Here is an 18952-nt window from a genome sequence, read left to right as displayed (position 1 = left end):
TTCGACTTTCTCTCTCTACCGCACCTGCTGTCTCTAACTCTGAATGATCGGCTATGAAAAGCCAACTGAGATTTATTCCTGAGGTGCTGACCTGTTGCACCCTCTACAACCACTGTGATTATAATTTGTTTGACCCTGCTGGTCATCTATGAACGTTTGAACATCTTGGCCATGTACTGTTATAATCTCCACCTGGCCACTCCTTAGAGCCTGGTTCCTCTCAAGGTTTCTTCCTAGGTTCCTGCCTTTATAGGGAGTTTTTCCTAGCCACTGTGGTTCTACATCTGCATTGCTTGCTGTTTGGGGTTTTAGGCTGGGTTTCTGTATAGCACTTTGTGACACCGGCTAATGTAAAAAGGGCTTTACAAATAGATTTGATTTGAACAAGACAACAACATAGCATGGCATCAACACATGAAAACACAGCACGGTAGCAACACAACATGGCAGCACCACAACATTGTAGCAGTGCCAAACATTGTACAAACATTATTGGGCAAAGACAACAGCACAAAGGGCAGGAATACAGCATGCAAAGCAGCCACAACTGTCAGTAAGAGTGTCCATGATTGAGTCTTTGAATGATTATATAAAGGAGAATTTGGTAGAAAGCTGGATTCTACATATAATTAATTCAGTACAACTCATTAGGATTCCAGCCAGCCCCATCCATAGACTGTAGTCAAAGATGTTCTAATCTGTGGCGGTTCCATTCTATCATCACTGTGCGGTGGAGTTTTTTTGCGTCAGCTGTATCTTAATTGCTGCATTCAAAACAGCTAGAAAATGGGCACTCAGAAAACTCTCGACTTTCAATGTGTTCATGACTTTCCGACCTGAAAATCATTGACGTCATGATTTGCCCTCTTTTTTTCCCCCGGGTTCCCAGTTGTCTTGAAAGCACCATTAATATGAACTTTATTGTTCCCAAACAGGAAGACATTGCACCAACACAGGTCGACGTGTCAGGAAACATTCAGTAGAAGTAAATGGGCTAAAGAAGCAGTTGGGAGACCAGTCTGCGAAAAATAAGAGTTTTATATTTTTAGAGTGAATTTGACAGATTCATATATAGTTGTCATTGCGTTCCTGTGATGTTGACCAAATTCGAGACGAAGTCGGCCCGTGTGAAAGGTAACGTTACATTAGCAGCCTGTTAGCTAGCTAACGATGTTGCCCATGAAAATTGTTGTCATTTTTTTAGTGGTTAATTCATAAGACGAAGTTATTGATACGATTAGCAATGTCATGTCACTTTTTTTTATTTTTATAATTCATGACTTAACGTTAGCTGCTACCAAGGAAACGTATGCTAGCTCAGCTAATGTTAACCAGCTAATGTTAGCAAGGTTAAGTTAACAAGTTAGCTAGCCAGTCAACACTTTCAGTTCATACCTCCGCTAGTTTTCAACCTCATTCATGTGATCTGCATGTGTATCATTGATGGTTTACTTGATTAAACTTTTGCCGTTCATTGGTGTCTAACTTACTAACGTTAATAAGCCAACTTTCTGAAAACATTTATATTCCATAGGGCTGAGTTTCCACCCTAAACGGCCCTGGATCCTTGCTAGTCTTCACAATGGAGTCATCCAGTTGTGGGACTATCGGATGTGCACACTGATTGACAAGTTCGATGAGCATGATGGTAAAAATATGTTTTTCACATTTCTTAATTAACATAAATGTAATTGACTTTGATTATTGATGATGATTGTGATTTTATTGTGAAGGACCTGTCAGAGGAATTGATTTCCACAAGCAACAGCCTCTGTTTGTGTCTGGAGGAGATGACTACAAAATCAAGGTTAGTCATTCATACACCCTCACATTCTCCTTCATACATGTTTTCATTGCAGAGAATACATTCTAAAACGTACTGGAAAACTGTGATGTCACTGCACCATTTACGATTGATCTCCCTTTACCAGGTGTGGAACTACAAGCTGCGGCGTTGCCTCTTCACTCTTCTTGGGCACCTGGACTACATCCGCACCACCTTCTTCCATCATGTGAGTCCTTATTTTTTCACTCTCAAAATGGCTAGCCTACATCCATTCTGTTGTCACTTACATGAAGACCCAACCTTTAAATGTCATGTTTATCCCATAGTTTCATGTTCTTGCATAGAATTCCATATAGGCCTAATAATGCATTCTGAAATTAATTCCTTTCCTTTCTCCAGGAGTATCCATGGATTTTGAGTGCCTCAGATGACCAGACAATCCGTATCTGGAACTGGCAGTCCAGGACCTGTGTCTGGTAAGTCAGTGCCTGAGCCAAGTGTTGGCACCTCACGGAAACACTTGCGTCTATTGTTTTTCTAATTGTAAATTCTTATGTAATTTCTGTGTTTCTGTCCTGCAGTGTACTGACAGGGCATAATCACTATGTGATGTGTGCTCAGTTCCACCCCTCTGAGGACCTAGTGGTGTCGGCCAGCCTGGACCAGACCGTGCGTGTGTGGGATATCTCCGGTGAGGGCGTGGGGATGGGACTCAGGGTTGAGGGTGGGCAGTGAGGTTTGGGGATGGGGCTGGGTGGTATGGAGTGGAAGGCGGAGACACGTCCTTAACCCCTCCTTCCTCTCCTTGTGGAGAATTAAATCTCTGGGCTTTTTGCAGAAACACCTCTCCTTAGTTGAGATGGACAGTTGAATAGAGTGAAAATTATAGTTTTAGAATAGGGAAAACTGATGAAGAGGGCCTAGTTATGAACAGAACTAAAGACCTTTCACTGAAGATTTGTAGAGGGGGTTAAAAGGAGGTAAGAAAGGTAACACTAGGTGACGTGAGAAATATGGAGAGCGAGAATATGGGAGAGGTGTTTCTGTGCTTCTGCATGTTTTAATATCTACTTTTCTTTGCTGTGTCTTGCCTGTCTTTCTGTCATTCTTTCACTTTTCCCATTCACTGACCCATTTTAGGTCTCTAAGTGTCCTACCTCATTCTCAACACACACTACATGTAATCCTGTCACCAGGCTGTTGGCCATCACAATTGCACCCCTCAAATACCCCAAGTAAACTGTATTAGCCATCAGCTCTGTGCTACCACTCGCTACTAACTGCTCTCATTGATGAGAAGAACACATACCTCACAAATGTACTAATTAAGCAATAAGGCCCCAGGGGGTGTGGTATACAACCAATATACCACAGCAAAGGGTTCTTGTGCGCAACTGAGTGCCTGGACACAGCCCTTAGCTGTGGTAATTTGGCCATATACCACAAACCCCAGAGGTGCCTTATTACTATTATAAACTGGTTACCAATGTAATTAGTGCAGTAAAAATAAATGTCTTGTCATATCTGTGGTATACGGTCTGGTTGACAGCCATGGTATACTGTATCAATCAGCATTCAGGGCTCGAACCACCCAGTTTATAATAACTAATAAACCTGCACGATATAATGCTCAATCTGTGCAGCGCACAATGTCTCCATGGCACAGTCAGTAAGTAATACTGTAAGTAGCCATAACATCCCTGCTTTAGATTACTTTGACTGGTAAATGATAAGCTTGTTGGTCAGGAAGCATGAACTCTTGGCATGACAGAAACCTCACAGCAGCAGTAAGATGTTTTGTTTGTAGCAGTATCTAACCCAAGCATGGACTCAAATACTACTCACCCTCCTGACATTCAACGCCCCATCAGAGCACCTCTTTACAACCCCAACCACCACCTCCACCAGCCCATCGATCAAATCCACCTCTTCCCACTTCCGCTTGTCACCTGTCCCCATGCTCCCCCAGGAAACATCCACACCTGCACATGGGTTCCTAGTGCAGTTCTCCTTCATGAATCCCCTTCTTGATCCTGTTGGGTTATCTGTTTACCACGTGATTTCTCTGGGTTGGAGACACTGACGCAGCCTGTTTTCTCTAGATTAAGTGTGTGTTCTGACTCGAGTCCTGGGTGTCATCTCTTTTGTGATTTGATTAATTTAGGGCTGCCCCGACTGGAATATTGTCTTGGTCTACCGAAGGTTGTCTCTTCTTTAGACCAATTGTGGTTTTCCATATATAGACACCCTATGTGTTTTAATAAAATCAACTAAATATGCATTGAGCTTGTCTGATGCGTTAAGCTCACTGTTTTCTAAAATAAGACACAAATGACTCGACCATCCTCCTCCCGCTCATATGGGCTTTCGCAGATTCTGCCGTTACACTCCTGAAGTTGCTAGTAATAGGCTACATGAGGAGTTTGCAAACTTTTTTGTGTAGAATGCCAATTTCCTACCATTTCTACCGATCTGTGTGCCAGTTATGGTTTTCAAATGCCCATTTGTCTTTGTCATGAGGTTAGTCAAAATGCTATCCAAATCTAAATGACAAATAACTTATAGTGCCAACTATGAAAAATAGCCAATAAAGCCAACAAACATTTCATGATACATTTCAGGATAAAAATAAATATCCTATAAATCACATTGGCTAGCGCGGCCTGTCTGCAATGAACTTTAAACATTATATCAACATAACTTGGGTCCAGCCTGAAACTCCTTGCAACATCGTATATCATATTCTGGGCCAGTTGTAGGCTATTTTTGCGAGGGATAAGAAGAAATCGGGTAGGCAGTTTTATGACGTTTCTACTGAATCAGAGCATGACATTTTTCACTCATGCTGAGTGGTTATCAAAAGGGTGTCAAATAATTTGAGGATTTATTGTCATTCTCAAAGCTCCACAGCTCATTAGTGGTGGTGCATTAAGCCAATCAGAAATACTATCAGATCCCCAAATGGGCACATTTTAAAGTGTTGGTCCCATGTTTCATGAGCTGAAATAAAAGATCCCGGAAATGTTGCATATGCACAAAAAGCTTATTTCTCTCATTTTGTGCACAAATTTGTTTACATCCCTGTTTGTGAACATTTCTCCTTTACCAAGATAATCCATCCAACTGACAGGTGTGGCATATCAAGAAGCTGATTAAACAGCATGATCATTTCACAGGTGCACCTTGTGCTGGGGACAATAAAAAGCCACGCCCATATTATGGCAAGAACAGCTCAAATAAGCGAAGAGAAACGGCAGTCCATTATTTTTAAGGCATGAAGGCCAGTCAATCCAGAAAATGTCAAGAACCTTGAAAGTTTCTTCAAATGCACAAAAACCATCAAGCACTATGATGAAACTGTCTCTCATGAGGACTGCCACAGGGAATGAAGACCCAGAGTTACCTCTGCCTCAGAGGACAAGTTCATTAGAGTTAACAGCCTCAGAAATTGCAGCCCAAATAAATGCTTCACAGAGTTCAAGTAACGCGACACAGCTCAACATCAACTGTTCAGAAGAGACTGCGGAATCAGGTCTTCATGGTTGAATTGCTACAAAGAAACCACTCATAAAGGACAACAATAATAAGAGACTTGCTTGGGCCAAGAAACACGAGCAATGGACATTAGACCGGTGGAAATCTGTCCTTTGGTCTGATGAGGCCAAATTTGAGAGTTTTGGTTCCAACCGCCGCTTCTTTGTGAGATGCAGAGTAGGTGAACGGATGCTCTCTGCATGTGTGGTTCCAACCTTGAAGCATGGAGGAGGTGGTGTGGGGGTACTTTGCTGTTGACGCTGTGTGATGTATTTAGAATTCAAGGCACACTTAACCAGCATGCTACCACAGCATTCTGCAGCAATACTCAGTCCCACTAAGCACAAGACAGATGGGATGATCATTTGTTTTTCAACAGGACATTGACCCAAAACACACCTCCATGCTATGTAAGGGCTATTTGACCAAGAAGGAGAGTGATGGAGTGCTGCATCAGATGACCTGGCCTCCACAATCACCTGACCTCAACCCTATTGAGATGGTTTGGGATGAGTTGGACCACAGAGGGAAGGAAAAGCAGCCAACAAGTGCCAAGAGAATGCCAAGAGTGTACAAAGCTGTGATCTAGGTAAACAGTGGCTACTTTGAAGAATCTCAAATATAAAATATCTGTTAACACATTTTTGGTTTCTACATGATTCCATGTGTTATTTTATAGTTTTGATGTCTTCACTATTATTCTACAATATAGTACAAAATTAAATGAACCCTTGAATGCGTATGTGTCCAAACTTTTGACTGGTACTGCATTAATGGGGGAATTGACAGACAGTAGCAAACAATTAGTCTACCGCTCAACTTTTATTTTTATTTTAATTTTTAAATGAATTGTTCAACCAACAGCCTATCAACCAGTCGAATAATTTGGGTCAGCCCTAGATGAACTGTAATCCAATGATAGGAGAACTGTGACGCTCTTTGTGTTGTTGATTGATTAATCAACAATCATCTCAATGATTTTGATGTGCTAAATATGGTGATAGTGTTCCTCCTGAACTCGAGTTAGGACCACACCGAGAACACTGGTTGTGTCCTTGCTCTTCAGCGTGTGTGTGTGTGTGTGTTTTCAGTAATTCAACAGCTACATTTGTGTGTTCGTATGATCAGAAACCACTATCTTTGCCTTTTGTTGATGGTATCTATTTTAGAGTGTATTAATGTATCATGTTCTTTCTCCCTGACCTGTATCTGGGTGCCCCTGTGTAACACGTATATGGATCCCCCTTGTGCGTGGTGCTATGCATGTTGGTTCCAGGTCTGAGGAAGAAGAACCTCTCTCCCGGGGCCGTGGAAACTGATGTGCGAGGCATCTCTGGTGTCGATCTGTTCGGAGCATCTGATGCCGTTGTCAAACACGTGCTCGAGGTTAGAGTCTGTTTTGAGTCTCTCTGTAAGACATTGCTGTCTATTAATGGTACTTTAGTTGTGAGCACTGAGCAGGTCACAGAAATGAACAGTAATGTTATTGGTAGGCCCAGGAGTTTGTGCTTATTAAGATAAAGTCTTGGCCAGTTGTGAGCCATGTGAGTTTTTCCTCTCTCCCTGCAGGGTCACGATCGTGGGGTCAACTGGGCCGCCTTCCATCCCACCATGCCCCTCATCGTCTCAGGGGCTGACGACCGGCAGGTCAAGATCTGGAGGATGAACGGTAAGTAGAATGGGTCAATCCATGAAATTCTTGCAATTCAATACATTCATTTAAAAATATATATGAATAAAGACTTGCTAAACTGCCAAAATTCGGTATTTCGACATGTCCCTCTGTGCACCCTCTATGACATAGCAACATTTTAACAACTTAATTAAACCTCTTTGGGCTAGCATCCCACCTCGACAACATCCGGTGAAATTGCAGAGCGCGAAATTCAAAATACAACAATCGTAATATTAAACATTCATGAAAATACAAGTGTCTTATATCGTTTTAAAAGCTTAACGTCTTGTTAATCCAACTGCGTTGTCAGATTTCAAAAAGGCTTTACAGCGAAAGCATACCATGCGATTATCTGACAGCTCCCCGCATACACCAGCATTAAAAACATTTTCAAACCAGCAGAGGTGCCACATAAATTAGAAATGACGCTAAAATAAATCACTTCACTTTGAAGATCATCCTCTGTTTGCAATCCCACGGGTACCAGCTACACAACAAATGGTCGTTTTGTTTGATAAAGTACTTCTTTACATCCCAAAAAAGTCAGTTTAACTGGCGCGTTTGATTCAGTAATCCACTTGTTCAACATGCAGACGAAGGAATCCCAAAAGTTACCGGTAAACTTCTTCCAAACAAGTCAAACAACGTTTCTAATCAATGCTCAGGTACCCTAATATGTAAATAAACGATAGAATTTAAGACAGAATCTAGTATGTTCAAAACCAGAGATAAATAACGAAGTGCGCGCCCTCATTCACGCGCGCCACAAGACTAGAGTCCTGATGAGATATTTATTTGTATATCCCCATAGACTAGCATTGAAATGGCCTGTGACCTAAAATAAAAAATCTTGATGGATTTTCCTCGGTTTTCACCTGCCATATCAGTTCTGTTATACTCACAGACATTATTTTAACAGTTTTAGAAACTTGCATAAAAGGGCTGTCCCAGGATGCCTGACCCCAACTGGGCTCAGGGGCGGTCCTCTGATTTAGTTAACTCCAATTCCCTTTTTGAGTTTTCCTTCATTAAACAGTCCAAAATCACATTGTACAATTGTGTAAACAGTATCATCCTCACTCATTCCTCTTATACAACAATTAGATGTAAACCTCAAATCGGAGACTATTATGTAAACAGCGTTATGGTAATGTGGCCACACCGTCTCCCATAAGCTTCCCCAAGTTGTAACAAACGGACCAGTTCGTAGCTCTTTTCTTCACCGATCTTTTATACTTTCTCCGGAACATGAAATTTGTTTGTACCTCAAGTTCTGTGAGGTGAAATAAATTCCTTTGTTCTCTATGAAAATTGACTCTCTCTATACCGTGTGTCCATGAGGAGATCCTCAGGAATTTACGACGTCTCTCTGACCACAGCAGCCTAGTTGATGGGGGAGGCAGGGAGAGGGGGATGGGGCTTGCTATACCCAAAGAGGGAAATGTCATGACAATCCACAGTTTTTATGTGAGTAAAGTCATACCGTATAAAAATACGAATCACGTCAGCTGCGATGGAAACAGGAAGTTTCTGTACAATTTGTTTCTTAATGCTGACAGAATTTGTTCGTTAGACATAGTGGGATCTTTTTGTGTCTGTCTGTAAAATGAATTATGCGAGAAATGGCGGTGGAAACTTCGATAATAATCATCATACCGAAGTAAACTTGGAGTCACGATAATAAGGTGTGTGTGTGTGGTCCTCCCACCACAACTTGGGAAACCATTCAGTTGTGAAAGTGCACAGTAATGTTGATGCTCCTTTCCACAAAATATATAGGGTCTTATTCTGGTGACATGATGATTGATGTTTGACTAATATTCTCACGCTTATCCATAATAATCTCATGTTGACTAGCCTACCCGCACCGTATCTGCGAGCTGTTGACTTGTGCGCACGTGTGAAGACTAGAGTAGTCATATTTGCTATTTAATGCAACAATTGAAAATGCGATGGAAACATTGAACTTTTGAATTTTATTTGGTACATGAAAACTTAAGCCAAAATTATTTTTTTTGTGTGCACCTCTTCATCACGCACCTATTTTTATCCTCAACAAGTCAGTTTGGTGAAAACACTACAACATTTCTTTATGTGGATTCTAGAATATTCGCATGAAACTGTCGCTAATTGGATGGAAACCTAGCTACTGTAAAGCCAGTTATTTTGTTGCGTTGACAGTCATTTCTGAACATTTATTTCATGTGATTCATTGGTAAAACAAGGTACAGGTTGTCTTTTTAAGGTCAACCCTCTTACATAACCTGAAATCTTGTTTTAATGAGGTGAAACTATTCCGTTTTTAACAATAAATTTTTTTTTAAAAACATTGAACATCTAATAGTCAAATCACACTGTAAAATCAGGTGAGCTGTTTACTCTTTTTGGCCATTTTCTGTTTTGTGGTGGAAAACTTGAGTGGGTTGAGCATAACACGTCAACCCTGTTACCCAAAGATGGGCTAGAATTTTTTTGAGCAATTTCATATTTTTTGGGACGCTTTCATTGAATTGTCCCTCACTGTTGCACACAAGAAGCGTCCATTCACCCTGTTACTTTATTTGACACTTAATAGGCACTTACTATCGTCATTTTTATTATTTAACCTCTTGAGATGGGAAGACATGTTTTTTTTATTAAGTTGAACATGTGTTCTTTATGCATGAAGGGTTGTGTTAGTGTAAAAAATAAATATCTAAAAAGGGACTCATTTCATGGAACAACCCAGATAATGAATTGTCTTCACTATGTACGTGTTTATGAACTGCAGATGATAATTTTTTTAAATAAAGGTACAGTGCTATTTAAAGAACATACTTGGTTGCTGATTTAAAAAATAAAAAATTCTCCTTAAGATCCTAGCAATTTTCTAACTTGATTTGTCTTACTTTCTCCCCTTCCCCAGAGTCCAAGGCATGGGAACTGGACACCTGCAGGGGCCACTACAACAACGTGTCCTGTGCTGTCTTCCACCCCCGCCAGGAGCTCATCCTGTCCAACTCTGAGGACAAGAGTATCCGTGTGTGGGACATGTCCAAAAGGACCGGTGTCCAGACCTTCCGCAGGGACCACGACCGCTTCTGGGTGCTGGGGGCTCACCCCAACCTCAATCTATTTGCTGCTGGTAAGTGACTTACACATAATGATAACATTATGGGGCTTTTTAATGTGCTCGAAGTAGATTACATTGTAAGGCGGTTGGATCTGATAGTCTTAAGTCTTGACCCACCATGCAGATAAGACAAACATACTGAATATTGCTGCCCTTCATTTCACTGTCTTTCAGTGACCGTGTGTTGGAGGCATTTGTTAATTAGAAGTGGAGTGTGTAACCAGGCTGTTTGTCCTCCAGGTCATGACAGTGGTATGCTGGTGTTTAAGCTGGAGCGTGAGCGTCCGGCCTATGCTGTGTACGGCAACATGCTCTACTATGTCAAGGACCGCTTCCTGCGCCAGCTCGACTTTAACAGCAGCAAGGACACCGCTGTCATGCAGCTGCGCAGGTGTGTGTGTGCGTATGCATGCTCATTTAATACTGCAGAGTCTTTACTGTCCTGAAACTGAGTTCTGAAGGATGAGTGACTGCTGCCGTTTTGTAAAAGAATGCGAGAGGTCAGCTGGTTTTGTCATTATGTGGAATCTAACCATGTTCTGTTTTTCTACTAGTGGGTCAAAGTTCCCAGTGTTCAGCATGTCTTACAACCCCGCAGAGAATGCTGTCTTGCTCTGCACTGTGAGTCTCGCTCTTAAAAACAAGTGCATACACATAATAGGTTATACAGTACAGTTGTGGCCAAAAGTTTTGAGAATGACACAAATATTAATTTTCACAAAGTCTGCTGCCTCAGTTTGTATGATGGCAATTTGCATATACTCCAGAATGTTATGAAGAGTGATCAGATGGAGAAAAAAAAGTCCCTCTTTGCAATGCAAGTGAACTGAATCCCCAAAAAACATTTCCACTACATTTCAGCCCCGCCACAAAAGGACCAGCTGACATCATGTCAGTGCTTCTCTCGTTAATACAGGTGTGAGTGTTGATGAGGACAAGGCTGGAGATCACTGTCATGCTGATTGAGTTTGAATAACAGACGAAGCTGAAAAAGGAGGGTGGTGCTTGGAATCATTGTTCTTCCTCTGTCAAACATGGATACCTGCAAGGAAACACGTGCCGTCATCATTGCTTTGCACAAAAAGGGCTTCCCAGGCAAGCATATTGCTGCCAGTAAGATTGCACCTAAATCAACCATTTATCAGATCATCAAGAACTTCAAGGAGAGTGGTTCAATTGTTGTGAAGAAGGCTTCAGGGCGCCCAAGAAAGTCTAGCAAGCGCCAGGACCGTCTCCTAAAGTTGATTCCGCTGCGGGATCGGGGCACCACCAGTACAGAGCTTGCACAGGAATGGCAGCAGGCAGGTGTGAGTGCATCTGCACGCACAATGAGGCAAAGACTTTTGGAGGATGGCCTGGTTTCAAGAAGGGCAGCAAAGAAGCCCCTTCTCTCTAGGAAAAACATCAGGGACAGACTGATATTCTGCAAAAGGTACATGGATTGGACTGCTGAGGACTGGGGTAAAGTCATTTTCTCTGATGAATCCCCTTTCCGATTGTTTTGGGCATCTGGAAAAAAGCTTGTCCGGAGAAGACAAGGTGAGCGCTACCATCAGTCCTGTGTCATGCCAACAGTAAAGCATCCTGAGACCATTCATGTGTGGGGTTGCTTCTCAGCCAAGGGAGTGGGCTGACTCACAATTTTGCCTAAGAACACAGCCATGAATAAAGAATGGTACCAACACATCCTCTGAGAGCAACTTCTCCCAACCATCCAGGAAAAGTGATAGCTAAGTGGCTCGGGGAACAAAGCATCAATATTTCTTGTCCATGGCCAGGAAACTCCCCAGACCTTAATCCCATTGAGAACTTGTGGTCAATCCTCAAGAGGCAGGTGGACAAACAAAAACCCACAAATTCTGACAAACTCCAAGCATTGATTATGCAAGAATGGGCTGCCATCAGTCAGGATGTGGCCCAGAAGTTAATTGACAGCATGCCAGGGCGGATTGCAGAGGTCTTGAAAAAGAAGGGTTAACACTACAAATATTGACTCTTTGCATCAACTTCATGTAATTGTCAATAAAAGCCTTTGACACTTATGAAATGTTTGTAATTATACTTCAGTATTCCATAGTAACATCTGACAAAAATATCTAAAGACACTGAAGCAGCAAACTTTGGAAATTAATATTTGTCATTCTCAAAAATTTTGGCCACGACTGTACACACACACTCAATTTAGACACCGTTTCTTTAGTTGTTGAAAATGTAATGCTGTGTCTTGCTCTTGCAGAGGGCAACCAACCTGGAGAACAGCACCTATGACCTGTATGCCATTCCCAAAGAGAGCGACTCTCAGAACCCAGATGGTAAAGCGGCACCCTTATTCTCTTGTATAGCGAGACAACATCTGTGAAGTGTCAATGTAATTCCAGTTTCATATCCTGTTCATTCTTTCTCCCCCGCCTGCAGCTCCTGAGGGGAAGAGGTCCTCTGGTCTGACTGCAGTCTGGGTCGCAAGGAACAGGTTTGCTGTTCTGGACCGCATGCATTCTGTAAGTGTGTGTGCACATTATTAAATTGTATTTGTAATTTCTGGGCCAATGGCTGTAGTTATTCTAAATATGGGTATGGTACATTTTGAGTGGTCAGAGGATAACTATAATAACCCTGCTCTCCCTCCAGCTGCTAATCAAGAACCTGAAGAATGAGATTGTGAAGAAGGTGCAGGTGCCCAGCTGTGAGGAGATCTTTTACGCCGGGACAGGCTCCCTGCTGCTGCGCGACACAGATGGGGTCACCCTCTTCGACGTGCAGCAGAAACGCTCGCTGGCCACCGTGAAGATCGCCAAGGTCAAGTATGTGGTGTGGAGTGCTGACACCAGCCACGTGGCCCTGCTGGCTAAACACGGTACGTACTGTACACTCTAAACACACTCAGATCCAATATCAGGATTACACTCTTATCTGTCCTCTACTTTCTCTACAGCTTGGCTGTCAAGGTTTTGGGCCGTCTTGCTGTTTTTAAACTTACCACGATTCACTCTCTATAGCTGTTGTCAACAATGTATCCTAGATTTACACCCTTTTTAGCTGTTCCCTTGCTCTCTAGTACCCCAGATTTACCTGCTGTTAAATTTGTTGATAAATCTCTGCTTTCCTCTGCAGCAATTATGATCTGCAACAGGAAGCTGGAGAGTCTGTGCAACATCCATGAGAACATCCGTGTGAAGAGTGGAGCCTGGGACGAGAGTGGCGTCTTCATTTACACCACATCTAACCACATTAAATACGCCCTCACCTCAGGGTAATGCACAAGACGCCACTATTGCACACTTTATTCAGAGTATATTCGAAGTACAGTATATTGATTCATTCCCTTCCTAGTCCTTTTTGAACATACTGGAATATGAAAGCTGTTTACTCCTTCAGTGATGCGTTTGAGAGACGAGGGGAGTATCCAACTTTTCTTATCACACTCTACTCTTGTCTGTAGTGATCATGGTATCATCCGGACTCTGGACCTGCCCATCTACGTGACCCGGGTCAGAGGCAACAGCGTCTACTGTCTTGACCGTGAGTGCAGGCCCCGTGTGCTGACCATCGACCCCACGGAGTACCGCTTCAAACTGGCCCTGGTCAACCGCAAATATGAAGAGGTGAAAATGATCCAATTCAGTGCTCCTATCTCTTAGAGTTAACATGGTCATCTCTTTTTCTTTTAGACTGACTTTGTGACCCCTGACCTTTGTCTCCTCCAGGTTTTGCACATGGTGCGTAACGCCAAGCTGGTTGGCCAGTCCATCATCTCCTACCTGCAGAAGAAGGGTTACCCTGAGGTAGCCCTGCACTTTGTCAAGGATGAGAAGACCCGCTTCACTCTAGCTCTGGAGTGTGGCAACATTGAAGTGAGTTTGAGACCCCAGGTTTCATTGGGAATCTCTTGAGATCATCTGTGTGAAACACTGTGTGATGTAATTTTTCCTTTGTGTCTGTAGGTGGCGTTGGAGGCTGCCAAGGCTCTGGATGAGAGGGGCTGCTGGGAGCGGCTGGGCGAGGCTGCGCTGCTGCAGGGTCACCACCAGGTCGTGGAGATGTGCTACCAGAGGACCAAGAACTTCGACAAGCTCACCTTCCTCTACCTCATCACTGGTAACCTGGCCAAGCTCCGCAAGATGATGAAGATCGGTAAGAGATTAATTTGTTGTTTTTGTCTTTTGTTTGACTGACGGTGTGTTTGTCAGTTGTATGACAGACGTCTGTGTGGTGTTACAGCTGAGATCAGGAAGGACATGAGTGGACACTACCAGGGCGCTCTGTATCTGGGGGACGTCAGCGAGAGAGTTCGCATACTGAAGAACTGTGGCCAGAGTGAGTCCCCCTTAATTCACAAACACCTCAATCTCTCTCCCACTCTCTTGACATTTCTGACACAACTCTTGTTTCTGGTGCTTTTGGTCTAAACTGCTTGTCTGTAACTCTGATCTCTGTGTGGCTGTCTTCCATATGTAGAGTCACTGGCATATTTGACTGCTGCTACCCACGGGATGGACGAAGAGGCAGAATCCCTGAAAGAGACATTTGACCTGGAGAAGGAGACTGTCCCTGAGGTGGACCTCAATGCCCAGCTGCTGCAGCCACCACCACCTATCAACCCCCTGGATACCAACTGGCCCCTGCTTACTGTGTCCAAGGGCTTCTTTGAGGGAGCCATTGCAGCCAAAGGTGAGTGAGTCCTCAGCCCTGACACTCCATACACTCATTTGAGTTTAGATGTAATGTTTAGATGCAATGGTGATGTAATGTGCCATGTCAGCATGGCGTGTATTAAGTTGAAAATGTTTTTATGTTGGAGTGGGAAGTGGTCAGAGTACTTGTTGCGTAGAGATGTTAAATGTGTTTTTTTGGTTTTGTTGTGTGTGTGATTCAGGGAAGGCTGGTCAGATGGCTGCAGACATGGATGTTGATGCCCCAGGAGGAGAGGGCTGGGGAGAGGATGCAGAGCTTCAGCTGGATGAGGGTGAGTCAGTCAGAAAGTAGAGACATCTGATGGACCCTGCCTGTTACTCCATCTCTTCCTATGTTCATCTCATTTCTCTTCTCTGTTTCCATCAGATGGCTTCATGGATGCCCAGGATGGATTAGGAGAGGAAGGAGGTGCAGCGAAGGAGGAAGGAGGAGGTTGGGAGGTGGAGGAAGATCTGGACCTTCCTCCAGAGCTGGTGAGATGATTCACTATTCTTTGACATCAGTTCTGTCTTTACAATTTGGCTTAAGGAATGCAAATCATAGCAGGAATGATGACATGTCAGTCTGAGAATGTTTATTTTCTCTACCACTAGGAGTTGTCAGCTGGCTCTGGAGGAGGGGCTGAAGATGGTTTCTTTGTCCCGCCCACTAAGGGCATGAGCCCCACACAGCTGTGGTGCAACAACTCCCAGCTCCCTGTGGACCACGTCCTGGCAGGCTCATTTGAGACCGCCATGAGGGTAAGCTTACACACACACGCGCACACACACACATTCTATACAGGTTTATACGTTAGTACAAAGTCTCTCTCTTCCTCTACTTTTCAGTTACTCCATGACCAGGTTGGGGTGGTGCAGTTTGGGCCCTATAAGCAGCTGTTCATGCAGACTCTGTCCCGCGGGCGGACCTGCTACCTGGGCCTGCCTTCTCTACCCTGCCTGCGTGGCAACCCCCAGAGGAACTGGAAGGACTGTGGGACCAAGCAAGGGCTGCCTGCTGTGGGTCTTCGTCTTTCTGACCTCATCGCCCGCCTGCAGCAGTGCTACCAGCTCACCACTGCCGGCCGCTTTGAGGAGGCCGTTGAACGCTTCCGCGCCATCCTGCTGTCTGTGCCACTGCTGGTGGTCGACAACAAGCAGGAGATCGCAGAGGTATGCAGACTTGTTTTAGAGTGAAATGATTTAATTGCGGTCAATGTTATTTACTGTGGTTAATCAAGTGTGGGCAGGATGGTAGTTGGTGGTGGTTACCTGATTTGAGGTTACTGTCTCTCTTAGGCTCAGCAGCTGATTACAATCTGCAGAGAATACATTGTTGGCCTCACCATGGAAACAGAAAGGAAGAAGTTGCCTAAAGAGACATTGGACCAGCAGAAGAGGCTGTGTGAGGTATTGTCATTGTTTCTCTACTTCCCATCTCAACCGTTAAGTCTCTAATCATAAGAGTTTACTACCCAGTAGTCTTTTAATTATTGTGTTTGATATTTTCAGATGGCAGCTTACTTCACCCACTGCAGTCTCCAGCCAGTCCACATGGTCCTGGTATTACGTACGGCACTAAATCTGTTCTTCAAACTGAAGAACTTCAAGACAGCTGCCAGTTTTGCCCGTCGCTTGCTTGAACTAGGGCCCAAACCAGAGGTGGCACAGCAGGTAACAATCTAACTGTTTGTCTGTATATAAATGTAATTATTTCCATATTGTCGCTTTTACCATCTCTATCGATTTTTTTAGACACGCAAGATCTTGGCAGCATGCGAGAAGACGCTGACAGATGCTCACCAGCTGAACTACGACCCCCACAATCCATTTGACCTGTGCGCTGCCTCCTACACGCCCCTATACCGTGGACGCCCCGTGGAGAAGTGCCCTCTGTCTGGGGCCTGCTACTGCCCCCCCTACAAAGGCCAGGTCTGCAGGGTCACACAGGTAAGTCAAGAGAACTGCTGTACTGTGTTATGTACACAAAGCCCCTCCTATTTAGAAGTGTCCCGCTTTTATGTAAATGTTGTATTAATTGCTTTGTCAGTATTTAAACAGAGTTTAGACATCACCTTCCCCGTGATATCTCTGACCCTTGAACCTTATTTCCAAGGTGACGGAGATCGGAAAAGATGTGATTGGTCTGCGTGTCAGTCCCCTGCAGTTCCGTTAGAGGACACGAAGAGGACCAGGGAAGAACGACATTGATCCGTTCAGAGAAACACATCCACACTTTATTCTATATATACAGTTTTTCTCACTAGGTTTGGAGAGAACAAAACTTGATTGATGCGAGAGAATGCTTGCTAGGATGACATGTGACTTATTGGTGAGAATGTTATTAAGCATTTACATTTGACTGTCTGCTTTACCTTTCCTGTAATGCTGTACGTCATCTCTGCTCCAACGATTGAGAATTGTAGTTTTATTAGAACCCTACTAGCCATCCCTGTTGGTGTATACAAGTCAGAAAGAGACCATCACTGCTTTGTGTAACACGTTAAATAAAATTGTGTGCACCATTCTTTAATTCCACAAGTATGATTCTAGCTTGTTTTAAGTCCTAGTTATTCCTTTTTTTCCCAGAGGAGTACAGGTTTAATCATTAACTCTACTCATGTAGGAATAATTGCCATTGTAACATTTTGACAAACCATCTTGCAGTTTGCTTTTGAACACAGAAGTTTGTTGTAAATTTCCTTCAGAACAAACTTCCTTTAGATTTTCCTGTCCTATATCTCAGAGATGTCAAAGATCAGGGAACTTTTAACATGTATTTATCCCCTTGTTTTAGGCACTAAACTATCTCCATGTCCATTCAAGAGACGTGTGTGTGTCCTAGAGCAAAACAGAAAGAATGACGGTTGTGAGCTACAGTGGAGCAAAAAAGTATTTAGTCAGCCACCAATTGTGCAAGTTCTCCCACTTAAAGATGAGGCCTGTAATTTTCGTCATAGGTACACTTCAACTATGACAGACAAAATAAGAAAAAACAAATCCAGAAAATCACATTGTAGGATTTTTAATGAATTTATTTGAAAATTATGGTGGAAAATAAGTGTTTGGTCAATAAAAGGTTTATCTCAATACTTTTATATACCCTTTGTTGGCAATGACAGAGGTCAAATGTTTTCTGTAAGTCTTCACAAGGTTCACACACTGTTGCTGGTATTTTGGCCCATTCCTCCATGCAGATCTCCTCCAGAGCAGTGATGTTTTGGGGCTATTGCTGGGCAACACAGACTTTCAACTCCCTCCAAAGATTTTCTATGGGGTTGAGATCTGGAGACTGGCTAGGCCACTCCAGGACCTTGACAGGATAAAAGGGATGTTCACATGCCTGTCTGACAGAACCTTCGGGAAGAATGAAGGTTTGGGGCGGAGAGATATACTCCTCCCCCGGGGTCCATCCTGTAGCACTCATTTCTTACCGGAAGAGCATGGAGCTCACCCATCCCTCTTTATGGAAGTAATGCTACCAAGAAAACCACCTTCATAGAGGTGTTTCGGGGAGGCAGGCGGCTTTGCCAAAGCTGCCAAGACCACATCGAGCCCAGCTCGCCATTAAGCAGGTCCTAGCTGGACGCAGGCGACAAACCCCCTTCATAAACCTGGAGACTAAGGGATGGCGCCCCACTGGCCTGTCCATCCACTCCACATGGCAGGCAGATATAGCGGCCAAATACACTCAGTGTAGAGGCTGCCAAGCCCTCATCCAAGCGAAACTGCAGGTATTGGAGGACATACTGCACCCTGCATGACTCGGGCACAACCTCAATACCAGTGCACCAAGAGCAGAACAACCACCAGCGCAACTGATATGCCGCGGTTATGCACTCTGCATGGTGTTCCTTACACCCTCCTGTAGTTCTAACATGGGGCCATTGGTGCCGTTCAGCAGCCAAGCCCACAGAGGCGGTGCGGTCTCGGATGCCACAGTCTTCCCCCGGCCTGAAACAGCAGGTCGGGTCTCGGGCATTTACCAAGGTGTCCCAGACAACCGGGACAGAAGGCTGAACCAAGGTCGTCTGGGCCAGTATGGGGACACCAGCAGCAGATTATGCTCCACCATCCTGGTCCTGTCCAGCACAGGCTGGATCAGGGGAAAAGGGGGGGAATGCGTAAGCTCCTGGCCAATCGTGAGTCAGAGCATCCAAGCCCAGAGTCCCTGG

At 43.9% G+C, this 18952-nt stretch overlaps 1 protein-coding gene across 1 annotated transcript; it reads left to right on the top strand.

Annotated features, from left to right (window-relative positions):
- Window positions 1–905: 905 nt before the first annotated feature.
- LOC139387451 (coatomer subunit alpha) lies at window positions 906–17602 on the top strand. The gene is made up of 28 exons (XM_071133633.1): window positions 906–1134; window positions 1535–1648; window positions 1734–1807; window positions 1932–2012; window positions 2186–2262; window positions 2368–2477; window positions 6597–6706; window positions 6890–6989; window positions 9901–10119; window positions 10348–10498; window positions 10662–10728; window positions 12344–12419; window positions 12523–12605; window positions 12736–12961; window positions 13219–13357; window positions 13547–13709; window positions 13812–13958; window positions 14049–14238; window positions 14326–14421; window positions 14563–14775; window positions 14981–15070; window positions 15166–15272; window positions 15393–15539; window positions 15627–15950; window positions 16077–16187; window positions 16290–16451; window positions 16533–16727; window positions 16894–17602. Exons 1-28 carry the CDS (start codon window positions 1095–1097, stop codon window positions 16951–16953), a joined length of 3672 nt encoding a protein of 1223 aa, XP_070989734.1. The 5' UTR covers window positions 906–1094; the 3' UTR covers window positions 16954–17602.
- Window positions 17603–18952: the final 1350 nt, after the last annotated feature.

Source organism: Oncorhynchus clarkii, chromosome 28 (genome assembly GCF_045791955.1).
Source record: "Oncorhynchus clarkii lewisi isolate Uvic-CL-2024 chromosome 28, UVic_Ocla_1.0, whole genome shotgun sequence".
Classification (NCBI taxonomy): domain Eukaryota; kingdom Metazoa; phylum Chordata; class Actinopteri; order Salmoniformes; family Salmonidae; genus Oncorhynchus; species Oncorhynchus clarkii.
The sequence above is the reverse complement of the archived record's forward strand: the minus strand, read 5'-3'. Positions and strand labels throughout refer to the sequence as shown.